The following is a 15,797-nucleotide window of genomic DNA, read 5'->3' on the forward strand; positions in this document are numbered from 1 at the left end:
TACTTAAGAAAATATTTATGGTCATGTCAGAGTATAAAACAAAATAATTGTCTATTAAATCTAAACTATTAACTGACATAGTAAAATGTATTCGCTTGTTCATTACACTAAATATTTAAATACCACGCCATATTGCGTAATGATGAGCGAGTGAATGAAGTTACTGAATGAATGATATCTCATTATGTTCAACTTTTTTGGAGTCGGAATTTTTCGTTTACTTTGATTCTTGTTTGATGTTTGATAGAAACTTCTTTTATGATGTTTGTAGGGAAGCAAAACATCGGTATCCTTTTAAACTTAACGAATCATAACAATGCAATAGAATTATATTAATAAATAAATAATTTTGTGTTTATTAATTTAAAATTCATGTAACTACTACTAGGTTAGTATGTACATAAAAGCAAATATCACCGGTTGATTATGTCTATCCAAGTTTTCTTTGCAGTGATTTATAAATACTTACTGAAAAATAATATGATGTATGTTTAACTTTATATGGTTTGTACTTTTTTGGTATGTTAGCTGTGAAAATATTTTTATTTGATATGATTATGTAAGTATTGTATTTAATTATAAATTATATTAATCTTTCTTTACAAACTATTTGAACCAAAAATTGTATTCGTGCGTATTAAAATAACATATTGGATGGATTTTCAATTGTAATTTAAATGCACTTATATTTAAATCTTAATGACATTCAAATATTGCTAAAAACAAATCTTATATCATCTTATGCCATTTTTTACTTACTTGTGTTAAAATCTTAATTTCAATATATTATTAACTGATAAATTGCTTCTTTAATACAAATAACCAATTTATCTTCCAAATTGTGCATTTTTATTAAAAATGTAAAGACTGTGTAAATCGCTACCATATACTACAAAATTTAATTATTTTGATCACGATTAGATTTCAAGTAAAATATATCGATAGTGTGAAATTCTAATTACTCGTTTTGGTCCTCAATCATCCGAGTCTGATTAACGACACAACTTGTAACGCAAAAAATATCAAAGTGTTTTGAGTTTCTCCCTAGAAGTTTTGAATATACTTTTTGTCTTTATTATTTATTTCATGGTTAAAATATTTTGTAGTTTATGGTGGCGATTTTAGAATGTAACTTATATAAGTTCCCTTATATTGTGTGTACATAAATATAATTTGTGAAGCGTGTAGTTTTAATTTGCTGACTCGGTTGTTGATCGTATTGTAGTTTAATTACAATTATTATCTATTTTGAGATGTTTGTATTTTTGTAAATATAGCTTAAATAAAGTTCCTGATTTATTATAAATTGCGTTTGGTTTTTTATTTCTTAGCTACTAATACCTTTATTTTCAATAAACGATCCCAATCCTTATTTTCAATCTATTTCAAAAATGGATCAATCAGAACCTAGATTTTTGACATGTTTACAAATGAGTTATTTTGATTGGTTCATTCTCGGTATCAGATTGAAAATTGAGATTGTGATCCGTTATTGAAAACGGCTGTTAGAGAGCATCGAAAGAACTTATTTTTATACTCTTATCTACTTAGGAGGTGTTGATATAAATATAATTGTTTAATTAATATACGCAATGAATAAAGGTCTTGACCAAAAACACAAAATTTTTCTTACATTATTTATTAAACTTAAGTAAATTGTTTTTTAGATTAAAACATAATTATTACATTATTTATAAATGAGATTACAATATTTCGAAGTAAACACACCATTTCCAAAGAACTTAACTTTTGAAGACAAGTAGTGATGTAAAAGAAGTGTAAGATCTTAAAAATGTATATAGAAATTATTCCAAAAGAATAAAAGCTGTGAAATACAAGTGAACATTTACTGAAATATTTCCTGTTACATTATATTTCTGACTCCTGAGTACTCTTTTTGATAAAAAAGTATATACACTTAGTTCGTCAGTATTCAAATATTAGTTTGCACATTTGATATAAATACTGGGTATCTAATGAGCTATCCGGTACATTATACTATTCGACGAGACAAAATATTGAACTGCGAGAATTTCGTAAAAAGGCCTACCTATATTTAGTTTATTTTTATCTTAGTAATCTCAGTATATATACAAATATCTTCATATCATTCTAAATATAAATCCTTTTTAATTTAATAAATTAGACATACTAATATATTTAGTTGAACGCCTTCTACCATTCCAGTTCTCCAGGAATATATTTGTCTATAAGAGATTCATAGTACGGCCAAAGCGTCTCGATGTCGGGGATGGCCGCGCTCTTCGTGTATAGATCATATTTGCTGAAAAATAAGGGCGATTTTAATGAGGATTGTACTCACACATAGGTCGTTTATCTGATATTGAGCAGAAAAACCTAATATACTTAATTTTGACCGATCCGGGACATTAAAGCGGTGTTCACATCAAAATACACGTCCAACATTAAAAAAATGCTCTTAACTCGTGTCTAGAAACTGTATCCAATTGGAAAAATAATATAAATATGTTTTTAGTAATCTAAACTTCCTGAATAGACATTGCAATTTTGTGAGGGCGCATGTCGTTAGGCATACATTTTCATTAGTAAATGTCTCCAAGATTCTACTCACTTGAACTCAAGGACATGTTTCATGATCTCGTTGTCTCCATCGACCAGGAGGTGTTTGTAGTCGCCGCCGGCGTGCCACGGGTAGAATGAATGATATCTGCATATAAAAATAAAAAATATAAGCTGCGTTCTGTTTCGCATTCAATGGTATAAATACTAGCTAATTTATGCTTATCTTCTATGAAAGAGCAAATACGAATTACATATAAATAATTGAAATTAAACTGTCTTTCGGGTTTTATCGTTGTTTTTATGTTATTATTATTTTCTTCCGACGTTTAGAACACTTCGCAGCCTTCATGGTCACGGGGGGACTGAGGTGTTGGTCGTCCGAAGACCATGTTCGTCCATCCGTGAATTATTGGGAGTAAATAATAATATAAAAAACCGCTATAAAGTCTGTGAAATAGTTTTAATTCAATGTCTAACATCCACGTAAACATAAGAAATCATTATACATATAAATAGGTCTTTTTGTGTAGAGCACGTGGGAGTACGCAGTGCCTCCAAAGGAAATTTCAAAAATATCGAAATATTTGCCTTTAAAAGTACAGGAAGGGACACGGCTACAAAATATTATGGATTTGCAACTTTCTAGAATGAGCGTGCCTCCAAAATGGAAGTGACAAAAAAAGCCTGCATATAAATAACTTACGCTTAAGTTAGCAGCATAATCGAAAACCAATAGATCTCGTTTGTCATACTTCAACTAAATAATTTAGACATATTTTACGAGTGAGATATAAAATTTAATGAAAAAAAAAAATCTTGGACTACAAAAAAAATTATTGCCGTTGTTGTCTCTCACCTAATCATATAAAGTCCTTTTTGTGGAAATTTGGATTTATTATGCATCAATACTCTGTAGAGGTATTCGTCGTGTCCCCAAGACATCATCAAGTTCTCGAGACCGCATTTCGGCTTGTACATTCCGCAATCAGTGCTGAAATTAAAACAAACACAGTAAATATTAAGGCAAATCATTACCCTATAAAATCGGTGATAATACTGTTCTACTGACATGACAAAGATTCAAAATTGGTTTGTATTATTTCCGTAACTATTAAACGATTTTTGAAAATCTTTCACTGATAAGAAGCAAGTAGATATGTCATGATAAATGAAATATTTTATTTTAATTTCTTTACCTTTGTGTCAGTAAACGCTAACAAAATATTGAAGATAGTCAATTTTTTTTTATTAATTACGTACTTAGTACATTTCGAAGTCTACTTACTTGTATTTAGGGTTGTAAGTATCCGGGTTGGTTTTGAAACTGTCATCGCCATAGACAATGGACTTGCCCCACTTGCAGCCCACCGGGAAGGTGTCACCCACCACGCACCATTGAGGCTCTTCGTAGAACGCCATCACCTGAGGAAAAAACACGTAAATGACATTACTGGAAAAATTATAATATTTTTAAGTTAAATATTAATTCGGAAAAGAATGGGAAAGTAGATAGAAATATTTCAATTTATTATCTCTACTATAGAAATCACGGTGCCGTAGTTGTATTAAGGTTCGACTACAGTACTGAGGTCTCGGGTTCGATCCCCGGGTCGGGAAAAGTGATATTGGGTTTTTCTAGTCAGTATGAGCCCGGATTCTGGAATTTGTGCCCGATATAACAATATGCTCCCCTGCTTTTCCCTATTACATCATGGAACGGAATATACATGGCCCGATAGAATATGGGTACACCAGTTGGGCCTCTGCCTACCCCTTGGGGCATGAATGGCGTGAATGTGAGTGTACTATAAAATATACGTAACGCAATCGACATAAAAATCCCTACAAAAACAATTATATAAAAACCACAATGATAAATTATTTTGCGTTACACAACATTAATTGCTATACTGATAATTTTGTTAAAACATAAACAATCTTAAAATTCAATTGCTACTCAATAACATAACAGTCTAGATACTGAAACTTTTTTAATAAACAAGCAAATTTATATATATAAAAATGAATCCCTATTTCCCTTGGTCACGCCATCACGCGTGAACGGCTGGACCGATTCACTATTTTGTTGTTGTTGTTGTGTTTATTATTGTCTGTAGAAGATTCTTATTAAAGAAAAATTCAAAAAATTGCGCGGTAAATTAGAAAATTTAAGAAAATATTAATTTTATATACTTAACTGTCAATTGTTTGAAATTACTGTCAGCGATTGACAGAATGCGCACGTGCATACATAGTTAAGACAGGACAACGTCTGTCGGGTCAGCTAGTTATACTATAAAAATCACGTTACCTTTCCAAGATCGTGAATGAGTCCAATGAGATGGAACCAGTCATCGTCAGGATGGTCTTCGCGGATCCTCTCGGCAGTCTGGAACGCGTGCACGATGTTCGGAAGGTCTATGTCGGGGTCGGACTCGTCCACCAGGTCGTTGAGTCTGATCAGGGCGTCCTTCACGGTCGATTTAAAATGGTTGAATTTTAACCATTTGTCCATTTTACCTTTAACGTACGAAGAAAATTTAAAAAATAAGTCGCGATAAAATCCGACTAGTTTTTTTTCGATGTTTAATAATCGCCTAAACATAGGAAATGATTAAGCCAAGATTTGCATAGACATTTTAGATAACGGGACTCATTATCTATTGTTTTATAGGTACTAAAATCAAATTATAGTATCAGATTAACTTATTTATTTATATGGAAATACCAAGTTCGTGACAGGAACCTCTCAAACTACTTGCTAAATAGTCATTAATATTTTATTTGTACACTTTATAACAGATAAGTATATAGGCGGAATTAATATTACTTTCTATCCCGGGAACACATAGAGCGAGCCTTTTATCCCAAACACCTTTTTCATGCAAATTAGCGAGCATAAGTTAGTATTTAAAAATTTTAAAAGTGTTATTTTACTCTGCAACGTATTAAGCAAACTAACTACGTCAAAACTATCTTATAAAATTACCCTGCCCCCCTCCCTCTCCTCAAAATATATCGCAAATATTACTCACCTTTAACAAAGTCGACAGTCATATTAGAATGCATGTCGTAGTAGGTCTTCCTCACGCGCTGTTTGATCGGGTCGGTCTCGTCTACGGAGTAGTCCCGGAACGCCTCTAATGGCTTGTCCCCGTACTTCTCCTCCGGCCGCAACAGGAGGGACGGGTCCATCATGGACACGGGGGAGTCCTGTAAGCCAGTACTTTTCAGATTTTTGGAAACTAATACCCTTGTATGTAAACAAATGTGGAATCCCCAACCCGTACTACCTACACTATTTACGTCTCAAAAATTGCAGTTCGACATAAAATTAAAACAAACAGATACTGCGTGAATTTTATATCTTAGGTAGATTATACTTTCGGTAAAGCTCGCTTTGTGTTTTCCTCTACTATGCGCTCGAACCCTTTAAACAAACCTTCGCGACTCGTCCAGGGCTCCCTACATTTCGAAAAATATTAAACAATCATAACCATAGTATGCTGGAAATTAGAATTCGCATCGGTAGAGTTTAATATACCTATGTATAACAACCTAGCTTTTGTTCACGACTCTGCCTGTGGGCAGATTAGTGCAACAGTCGAAAAGTGAATATCAGGAACTTCCAGGAAAATATCGTTAGACAAACAAACATACTTAAATTGTCTCGGAATGGATTCTGAACTTGCTATATCTTCTTTTAAAACCCCAAAAATCTTAAAAATTTATTAACTTTCATAATAATAAATCATACGAAATAGTCTAAAGAAAAACTACAAAAATTAAACATCTCAATTAAGGTAGATAAGTATGTCAAAAATTATCATATTGTAATAAACAGCTACTATTATATAATTATGTAATATTTAATATTTCAATAGAAACCTATTTTTAAATATTTTTTCATGATAGAATAACATCGTAAAAACTATGCCAAAAGTTAGTTAATTCAAGTGTGATATTGATATAGCATGAGACACTTCAAGCGAACCACAAACAATCGTCTACCACAAGGGAATATCATAATAGGTACATTTGGGCCCAAAAGAAACAGTTTATAGAGCTATATTAGGATCTAAGATACCATCTTTCATTGATGAATTTAAACAACTAAGTATCACATTTGTGCGCCCCTAGTACTTTTGCAAACACTTTCAGGAGTAAAGGTTAATGATTAAGATTGTAGTTATTGTGATATGACGTAGCAGATAATCTAGGAATGTTGATAGATGGCTAGGTCACGTTTTATAAAAACATTACGAGGACATTGATCACAAATACTGAAACGTGACCAAAACAATTAGAGAAAAACATAAATACTGAAATACAATAAGTGCAGTGAAAACTTACAAGCTGGTAGGCATAGACATGAATATATAAAACATATAATTGAGCAGTTTTACTTGACAGGATATTTAAAAACGAATAAAATGGAAATTGACTCGTCTACTAGTACTATGTATGTTAGTTACAAGCCAGGCATAAAGGGTGTTTTCAGGGGAAAATACACGGAAACATATTACAATAGAAAACCCTTAATACAAGTACTGAGGGTCTACTCCGAAAAACGAACGTCGAAACGTCAGTCCGAAACGAAGAAACGACGAACTTCGGATTTAACTCTACTACCAAATTACTTCGGATCCGTCACAGTTCTGTAGCTTACCTTAGTGGTAGGATCAATATTCCGTATATTTTTTTTTGGAGAAAGCAGTGGAACTTCATTCTCGCAGATGGTTTTAAAAAGGGATGGTATAAGTTCTTACAAATTCCATGTCTTAAATATTGCGATGAACCGATCGGATCCGTCGTCGAATCCGTCATCGGATCCGTAACACTTCGTAGTACCAAAATGTGCGATTCGTCATCCGAAACTACGGATTTCGTTTTTCGAAGTAGACCCTCTGTTTTTTTTAATTTTCTCTTAGAAGACAAACAAGATCGATGATATTAAAGTTTTCCTATCATTGTTAAGAGATTATTTAAAAAAACACTACAAAAAATATATTAGACGAAGGCTTTTTAATAAATTGCGCTAAAACTTGAAGTTATTTTCAAATACTAGTCTCACCTACTAATACATCGAGCGAATTCTATGTAGTAAGGTTTTACGAAATGATTCGGGACCTAAAGTATTGTAAACTTGCCGATTAAAAATCTAAATGCTGACATTAGACCTGCTAATATTTAGATTACTAAAATGGATGTTATGCATGGTTATATTTAAAATAAAGTAATGATATTGCGTATACGTTACACTAAAAAATCAAACCAAATCGTATATTTTGGGATGCCTAATTCTTTAAAATTTGAATTTAACAGCAAATTTTTTATATTTGTACAATAGACATAAATATTACCCATTTTAATTTGAATATATACAGTAGAAAAAAAATATGTCGCGACGAAACAATCGCAATAAAACCGATTTTAAAGTTTTTGTTTTTTAAGTCTGCGCTCTTAATCAATTTTAGATTGCAAAAATATTGCCAAAATACACGAAAAACTTACGCGTTTGATCTTCATGTTTTGTTCGTGCAACGTCTCAGCATCAACTGCTGGACTCGCCTCCGCTCATCATCTTTAAAGGCAATGGATAATTGTGATGTATGTCCAGAGGTTATCGCCGCTGATAACTTTGGCAAATATCGTACGAAAGATCATACGTCTAATAAATATGACGATTAATTGAAAAGGCGCGATAAATTTTGCGTATTTTTTGATCATCTGAAATATGCCCACATATTTTGTGATGTGTAATGTATCATATCAGTTTGGGAATTGACGTAAACGAATTACACAGGGTATAAAAATTGAGCTGCTATAACATACTTACAGCTTCGGGAGATGTGTTGTTCTGAAATTTTGTGCTTTATTTTGGACAGTTCCTAGAAAAATTGCGGATATAAATTAGAATTATGAATATGCATTGAAACTGGGCGGTCTGATGTAATGCGGTTTTGTGAAAGGTGATCTGAGTTTAGATGAAATGTGTGTAAAATTTAATCCAAAACATTTGAACGGATCGTGAGTTAAATCGTAATAAACACCCAATCATCCAAAAAACTTCATAAACTTCATTTATGTAGTTGAATTATGTTATGTTTATATTTCACGGACAAATCGTTACATATCCCTGGCACTTATATGGTCTTCGATATATATAGCTATATTATTGTTATTAAAGGATTGTTATCTATATTTAGAATCGTATGTAGTTCAGCAATCATGAATGAGATGGGCTCATTGTGATGGCCAAGAATGACTGATTGAATTAGTTTTATTTCGCGTATAACTTTAATATGCATATTTAACCTTTTTAAAATTACGACTTCATGTAAGACGGCTTCAACAATATTTATTGTCATAAGCTGATAAAGCCAATTCTACCCTCTAAAATCAAAACCGCAGGTAAATGGCTCTGTTTTCTAAGTATAACATAATAGCAGATGTTTATATGTATATGAAACAACATTTTCTAATATCAATAACAATTTATTAAGACAGGTTAATTTACAATAGATTTTATAAATAATAATACATCATTTTTCATTACAGGTTAATGAGTAATTTACAAATAAGCAATGGTAGTCGTCGATAATTATTTACATATTCTATAGTTGGTAATTATTTGATATTAAACTTGTATTAGTTATAATTTAATATATTAAAATTTTTACAATACTTACTTGTTCAATGTTCATCTTATCAAGAACATTCCAGATTCAGTAAATAAATACATGAATAAACTATTCTAAGATTGTACAAAATGTTATCAAAAGCCTTCAGTTTCGCAAAAACATTAATATAAGTAGTATGTTTTTAAAGCTGTCTAACTGACTTCATTTGCCATCACAACACAATAAAAAAGTAAAATTTGTTGGATTTTTTTATCGCTGTTAGGCGAGGCCGCGGGCCCGTTTAAAACTCGCAGACTCCTGGGATGTATTTGTCGATCAGTTTCTCGTAGTACGGCCACAACGCTTCTATGTCCGGTACCTTTTCGCTCTTTGTGTACAGGTCATATTTGCTGTTAAAAATATAGTAATTATTAATAAATATTATAAAGGTGAAATTTAGAATAAGGATTTTGTGTTAAAATCTCCATTATTGCATTAGGTTTTGAGTCTGTCTAAAATATTTCGAAATTATCTGTTGATTAACATCGCAACATGAATAAAACACACACGATTTTTGACACAAATATCTCCAGTTCACAGAAACATGACAGTAATCAACATCATTTTCAATTTTCAACACTTACTCTATTATGGCTGTACCGAAGTCATCATATTATGAATGAATTGGATACTTACTTGAATTCAAGCACCCATTTGAGGATTTGCTCGTCCTTCTCGTTAGTGAGGTGACGGTAATCGCCTCCCGCGTGCCAGGGGTAGCAAGAGTGATACCTAAACAAAGTGAAAATTACTAACAAAGCTAAAGACTGAATTAAGAATTTCCAACTTTTTTTTACATTTAGCTTTCTTATTATAGTGACTGCAAAAAGAACGGTTCTTAACAAAATCCATTGTCCATATCTTTGGTATTTTATAATACATATAGTGATATGTTGTAATTAAATCAATAGGCTCGCCCCCTATCACATCATGGGACGGAACATACTTGGCGAAAAGTGGGTGCCCTAGTTGCGCCTCTGCATACCCCTTCGGGGGATAAATGCGTGATGTTATGTATGTATGTATGTAAATCAAAGGGTCTTTTATAATTTTTTACAAAACAATGTTATTAAGATGTAAAAATCAGGTGGGCCTTTAAGGATTCCCCTACCTTATAAATATTACGGAAAGACGTAAGAATTTATTGTAACTGTCGTTTTAGAGTTCCAATATCAATGCAACAATAAAATGTCACTATCACGATAATTGAACTATTATAAAGTTAATAGGTGCAGATGGTAAAAGTTGTCGGACGCAATAATCTGTCGCAAGTTGCGACCTAGAGATTCTAAATATGAAACTATAGTTAGGAATTGCAATGAACTAAAATTACACTTTATTGATATACACATCGTTTGCAAAAATATTTCTCTAATTATAAAGAAAATTTCAATAATATCCGCTCCTAAAATAGTGGTTTCTAGATTTAAAAATTACTTTGAAACATACGGTTATGAAAATAATCAAGAAAGTAGTACTTCATTTTATAAGTATGTTGCGAACTTTACCTTATCATGTAAAGTCCTTTCTCTGGGATCTTGGCTTTGTTGTGCAGCAGAAATTGGTACAGATACTCATCGTGGCCCCAAGACATGAGGACATTGTCCAAACCGCAGTGAGGCTCGTACATTCCGTATTTAGTGCTAAATAAAAATAAATCATAAAAGCGTCTTTATGAAATTTGCAAACGATACTAGAAAACATAGTCAAAATATTTAAAAAAGGAAGAGGTGTTTCGAAGTTTTAAAGATAGATAGAAAATACTTATTGATATGGCTGTGGTTCATTTTTATGATTTACTCTACAAACTAAATGTAAACTTAGAATATCTTTTAAACTATGCTAATAAATCAAGCATAATTCAACCCACAGGAATTTGTGGACTCTACATCGAATGCTTTCGTAGTGCGTGGCACCTGATAACAGATGTTAATTACATTATCATTTTCACCACGTCTATATAAATGATTTCACTCGCATTATCTTCAAACTTTTCACGGTAACAAAATTGTCATCTTTCTTTAGCATGTTACATTAAAAAAAAAATACAAAGAAACCTACTTGTACTTGGGGTTGTAGGTATCAGGGTTGTCTTTGAAACTCTCCGGACCATAGACGATAGAGTCCGCCCATTTGCAGCCCACAGGGAAAGTATCTCCTACTACACACCATTGCGGCTCGTTGTAGAATGCCATCACCTGTTAAGAAACATATTTTTTTCGTAACAGAGTGATAAGTTCAACCAGACATAAAAATCCACAGAAATACCGCGATTATAAAAACTGTGTTCGTACTACTTATAGCAGCATTTTTCAAACTATAAGTCGCAACTCACTGGTGGGTCGCAAGCAAAGTTTCCCTGAGCCCTGACAAAGAGGACGATGGGAAAGATAGGAAATAAATAAACCCTTCTTACTGCAACATCATTACTACAATTATTCGTACAGTCCGTCATTAATAAAGTTATATTCTCTTCGTGATACACGAGAGTCGCGGTCTTGTCGTTTAGAACCGCTGTTATATTCAGGTAAAGACTCGGTAAAAATGCTAGCTTCATCTATTCCAAGCAAAAACAAGTCCTAAGATTCAATGGAAAGAATACTCAGAACCAAGGCCAGTGGAAGTAACTGCGTAATATTGAAGTCGTAAAGTAATGCTGAACATCACATTTCATCTATTATAATTTATATCTGATCACCCGTTTTGCTATGAGCATTGCGTGTATTTTCTGCACGTTTTTAGCGTATACATTTGTACCTACTTAAAAGAAAACTGCCAACAGATTCCTGTTTTAGTTAAGTATGGAAAGCATAACAAGAAGATTATTATCTTTTAGCAACATTATATATAATGGTTTTATCTACAAACATCGCTAGAGGCAGTAAAATATATACTATTTACCTTATACTTAACTCTCTGTTGGGATGTTTTATCTGTTTTTCATAATAAATATGAAGTTATATCTTTTTATTAAATAATACGCACGTGGAAAAAATAACAGGGTCAAAAAGTTATCAACTGTAATAAAAATAATCAGCGCTGTTTACTAAAATATAATCATTAACAAATTTGATTGTATGTAGAGGAATATTATAACAATTTTATTTGCATTCTAGAATTCGATAATTTAAGCTTGGATTTAGGCGATGTAAATATACTAAAAACCTATTGTAGGTATTGTCGTCGAGATTCTGCTTAAATAGTGTACAGTTATTAAATTAATTGGCAAGCAAGTTTACCACATCATTGACATGAATATAAAATTCAGAAGCTACTTATTGCCTGTGATTGCTGCGACTACCGACAATAGTCCTAGCGATACGATTTGACTGTCAATTCGATCTAAATATTGACAATTAATTTCGGTATAATGGCTTCGTTGGGACATCAATATTGGTAACTCATACTAAAACTATAAGCCTAGGAGAAGCATAGGTTGTAAGCTGACAAAACTTTGTACATTCATTAAAGTTTGTAAATACCTTGCCCAAATCATGAATGAGTCCGGTGAGTTGGAACCAGTCATCGTTAGGGTGGTCTTCTCGGATCCTCTCGGCGGTCTGGAAGGCGTGCACGATGTTGGGAAGATCAGTGTCGGGGTCGGACTCATCCACCAGCTCGTTCAATTTGATCAGTGCTTCCTTGATCGTGGCTTTGAAGTGGTTGAACTTTAACCACTTTTCGCGTTTTTCTACGAGTAGATCGCAAAATTAGGTTTTTTTTAAATGATGAAGCCGTTATTTATGCACAATGTGTAGTTATTTGGAGCAACATACTTATATTTATGTATTTTTATTGTTATTTAAAACCATGCAGGTAATACGGGGAATATGCACTAAAGAGCTGTAATCTATATGAAAAAAATATAGCAATAGCTCTTCTTCTTCTATTTTGATTACTGGCGACAAGCTTGATTATGAAGCTAAATAGAAATGGTTAGAGATATTGTAACTTACGCTTGACAAAGTCGACGGTGACATTGGTGTGCATGTCATAGTAAGTTCTGCGCACGCGCTCCTTGATAGGGTCCTTGTCATCAACACTGTAGTCACGGAACGCGTTAATGGGTTTGTCGTTGAACGTGGGCTCAGGACGCAACAATTGGGATGGGTCGATCATCGACACCGGAGATTTCTGAAAAAATAAACAGAATGTATATTCAAACAAATAATAATTCGAAAGATATACTTATGTAAAATATTGCGCTCATAAGAAAAAGGTTCATAATAAAAAACGGCACGGTATAATAATACTGATCGATATACCACCCCAAATGTTTATACCTGTCTGAAGTATACCATGTAGAGATTATAGAGCACCAATTAACACAAACATATTACAGCAAATAAATGTTTATTCATAAATATCGTTAAAACTCAGTTAAGATTTACTCTGTCGATGGTAGTCTAGAATACAGGCTATGCCTAGTTTAGGTACCCTTGGAAATTCTAGCATTAAGGATCTCATAGTTTTATATTAATTTATTTTATGTAGAATTAGGTCTCTGTAAGTCTGTTTTTTCAATTATGTACCAGTGGCAAACCCGGTTCTTGCCGGTTTCTGTTTCGTAATTTATCTAAAATTATCATTAGAATGATTTGTAGACCCCATTTATACATATTATTAGTACTTATATGTTTCGACTTCCCTTTCGAAAAATTTCACCCTTCGCCACTATTATGTACTATTTTGTTCTATTTAAATTCATTCATTCATACATGAATTAATTATTAACCGTTTACAATAAAGGATCTTAATTTTCAATCTGATCCGGAGAATGAACCAATCAAAATACATATCTCATTTGTAAGCATGTCAAAAAACCTTTGTTATGATTGGTAAATTTTTGAGTAGATCGAAAAAAGCTATTTGGATTGTTTATTAAAAATGGCGGTAAATAATGTTGTCAAAAGACGAGGTGCGACGAGAAAAAACTCGATGAGGTTCGTTGTGCATAGAGCAACAGTTCATGATATGGTTTCGGGTCTCATCAGGCTTTTGTTGTTTCATGATGGCAACGTGTTGGCGTTCTTTGTTGGCATATTTGGCTAACACAATTTACACGTAAAATTTTAAATACCTCTCCACTCGCTGCATTTATTTAATAGAGAACACCTTTTTAAAAAAGAACTTTTATATTTTAATATTAGTAGGTAAATATTAGTACAATTATTGTTGTCAGCGCGGCATATACGAACAAATAAATATTTACTCACCACGTCAGTCGCCATTTTTCGCAATGCAAGACGCTGGTTCTTGTGAGTATCTTAATTTCTATAATAGTTCCTTTCTGTTATCTAGCAGTTATATAGGGGCGTTTAGCACATCTCGAGAGGTTGATATCTAAGATAATGCCGGCTTTAGTTAAGTAAGATAAAACTAACAAATAATGATCTGACGTAATTTAACTGTAAGCGATAATTGTTTTAAACAAACGAATTGTTATTTATATCTAAAGTAGTTAGTAAATACTGCGTAAAATATGATGTATAGGTGTAAAATATGAGGTATGATGTATATCACCACAGCTGTAAATAAGTTTACAACTTGCATGATAGTAAGTGGTTACCATAATTCAACTTGCAACTCAAAATGACTTGCACACTGTGAATCAGTAGAAATATTTTACTCTGTTCTAATGGATCTCTTATTGTAGATTGTTCCTTGAGAAAACCCGTGTAAGAAGCTTACTCCACCATTTCCTTTGACGTTGAAGAAACTTCGTCTTAAATTGCTTAATATTCTTAGTTTAACAAACGGCCAGGGTGCAGTGCCGAGTCGTCAGCGCACTCAAAATATTCAAAACCTTCGACCTGTCGACGTATCCGACACAGACACTTGCCGAAGCAGCTACGTCTCGAAATTACCTGTGTCACGCTAAGCATGAACCACCTATACAAGAGGAGTAATCAAGTGCAAATATTTACCTAAATATATTGTTTAAGTGAAGAGAAAGCACCAAAGCCTAATTGACTTTTAGTTGTGCACTACTCAAAACAAAATAGGGCCCACCACACAGTTTTTTAGAATGTTGGCTAGGAATAACTTAAAAGGTAATTATTAGCGAAAAAAGCATTTGATTACGTAGTTGACATGTTTATACGTCATTAACAATGTTTTGAGGGACAACTTGAGTGTTTTAATCTAATGCCGCCGATTGTTTCCTCAATAGAAGAATGAATGAACGCAATTAGTAGTTTACTTACAATTGTTTTTATTCGAGTAACTTAAAAAACATATTAATAAATTTGATAAGGAACTATAATTTTTTTAACACCTACGTAAACAGATACCTACCCTGGACCTTTTACCTAATATAGGCGAATGCAATTTGCACACTAGCCGATTGAAAGTTCTTTCCAAAAAATCAAAGTGTGTTTCTGGAATGCGAATTAGGCTAGGGGTTTCTTAATCCTTGACTTGTCAACCTATGTGTAGGTATGCCTTCATACAAATCTATTTAACGGTTTATGCGTTTAATTTCATCATTTTACGAATTCTACATACATTTATGAATTACTAGATGCTGCTCGCAGCTACATCCGCGTGAAGAGCTATTCCCGCTACAAA

The 15,797-nt window shown here is 32.8% G+C and overlaps 2 protein-coding genes across 2 annotated transcripts; both read right to left on the reverse strand.

Moving 5' to 3' along the window:
* Nucleotides 1-1,623: 1,623 nt before the first annotated feature.
* LOC115449158 (inositol oxygenase) lies at nt 1,624-8,274 on the reverse strand. The gene is made up of 7 exons (XM_030176891.2): nt 8,059-8,274; nt 5,580-5,757; nt 4,856-5,064; nt 3,830-3,966; nt 3,401-3,535; nt 2,594-2,689; nt 1,624-2,284 (listed from the first exon to the last, which is right to left on the reverse strand). The coding sequence occupies exons 1-7, from the start codon at nt 8,071-8,073 to the stop codon at nt 2,176-2,178; spliced, it is 879 nt and encodes a 292-aa protein (XP_030032751.1). The 5' UTR covers nt 8,074-8,274; the 3' UTR covers nt 1,624-2,175.
* Nucleotides 8,275-9,026: 752 nt separating this feature from the next.
* LOC119188383 (inositol oxygenase-like) lies at nt 9,027-14,510 on the reverse strand. Its single transcript, XM_037446330.1, has 7 exons — nt 14,444-14,510; nt 13,184-13,361; nt 12,710-12,918; nt 11,289-11,425; nt 10,736-10,870; nt 9,864-9,959; nt 9,027-9,577 (listed from the first exon to the last, which is right to left on the reverse strand). The coding sequence occupies exons 1-7, from the start codon at nt 14,456-14,458 to the stop codon at nt 9,469-9,471; spliced, it is 879 nt and encodes a 292-aa protein (XP_037302227.1). The 5' UTR covers nt 14,459-14,510; the 3' UTR covers nt 9,027-9,468.
* Between the last annotated feature and the right edge of the window lie 1,287 nt (nt 14,511-15,797).

Source organism: Manduca sexta, unplaced genomic scaffold, assembly GCF_014839805.1.
Source record: "Manduca sexta isolate Smith_Timp_Sample1 unplaced genomic scaffold, JHU_Msex_v1.0 HiC_scaffold_2866, whole genome shotgun sequence".
Classification (NCBI taxonomy): domain Eukaryota; kingdom Metazoa; phylum Arthropoda; class Insecta; order Lepidoptera; family Sphingidae; genus Manduca; species Manduca sexta.

Coding starts and splice junctions, on each gene's coding strand:
- LOC115449158 (XM_030176891.2), bottom strand. Junction 5,065..5,579: donor GACTGTCGACTTTGTTAAAG/GTGAGTAATATT, acceptor CGTACGTTAAAG/GTAAAATGGACAAATGGTTA. Junction 3,536..3,829: donor ACTTACAACCCTAAATACAA/GTAAGTAGACTT, acceptor TTTTAATTTCAG/CACTGATTGCGGAATGTACA.
- LOC119188383 (XM_037446330.1), bottom strand. Junction 11,426..12,709: donor TCATTCATGATTTGGGCAAG/GTATTTACAAAC, acceptor GTTTCTTAACAG/GTGATGGCATTCTACAACGA. Junction 10,871..11,288: donor ACCTACAACCCCAAGTACAA/GTAGGTTTCTTT, acceptor ATTTTTATTTAG/CACTAAATACGGAATGTACG.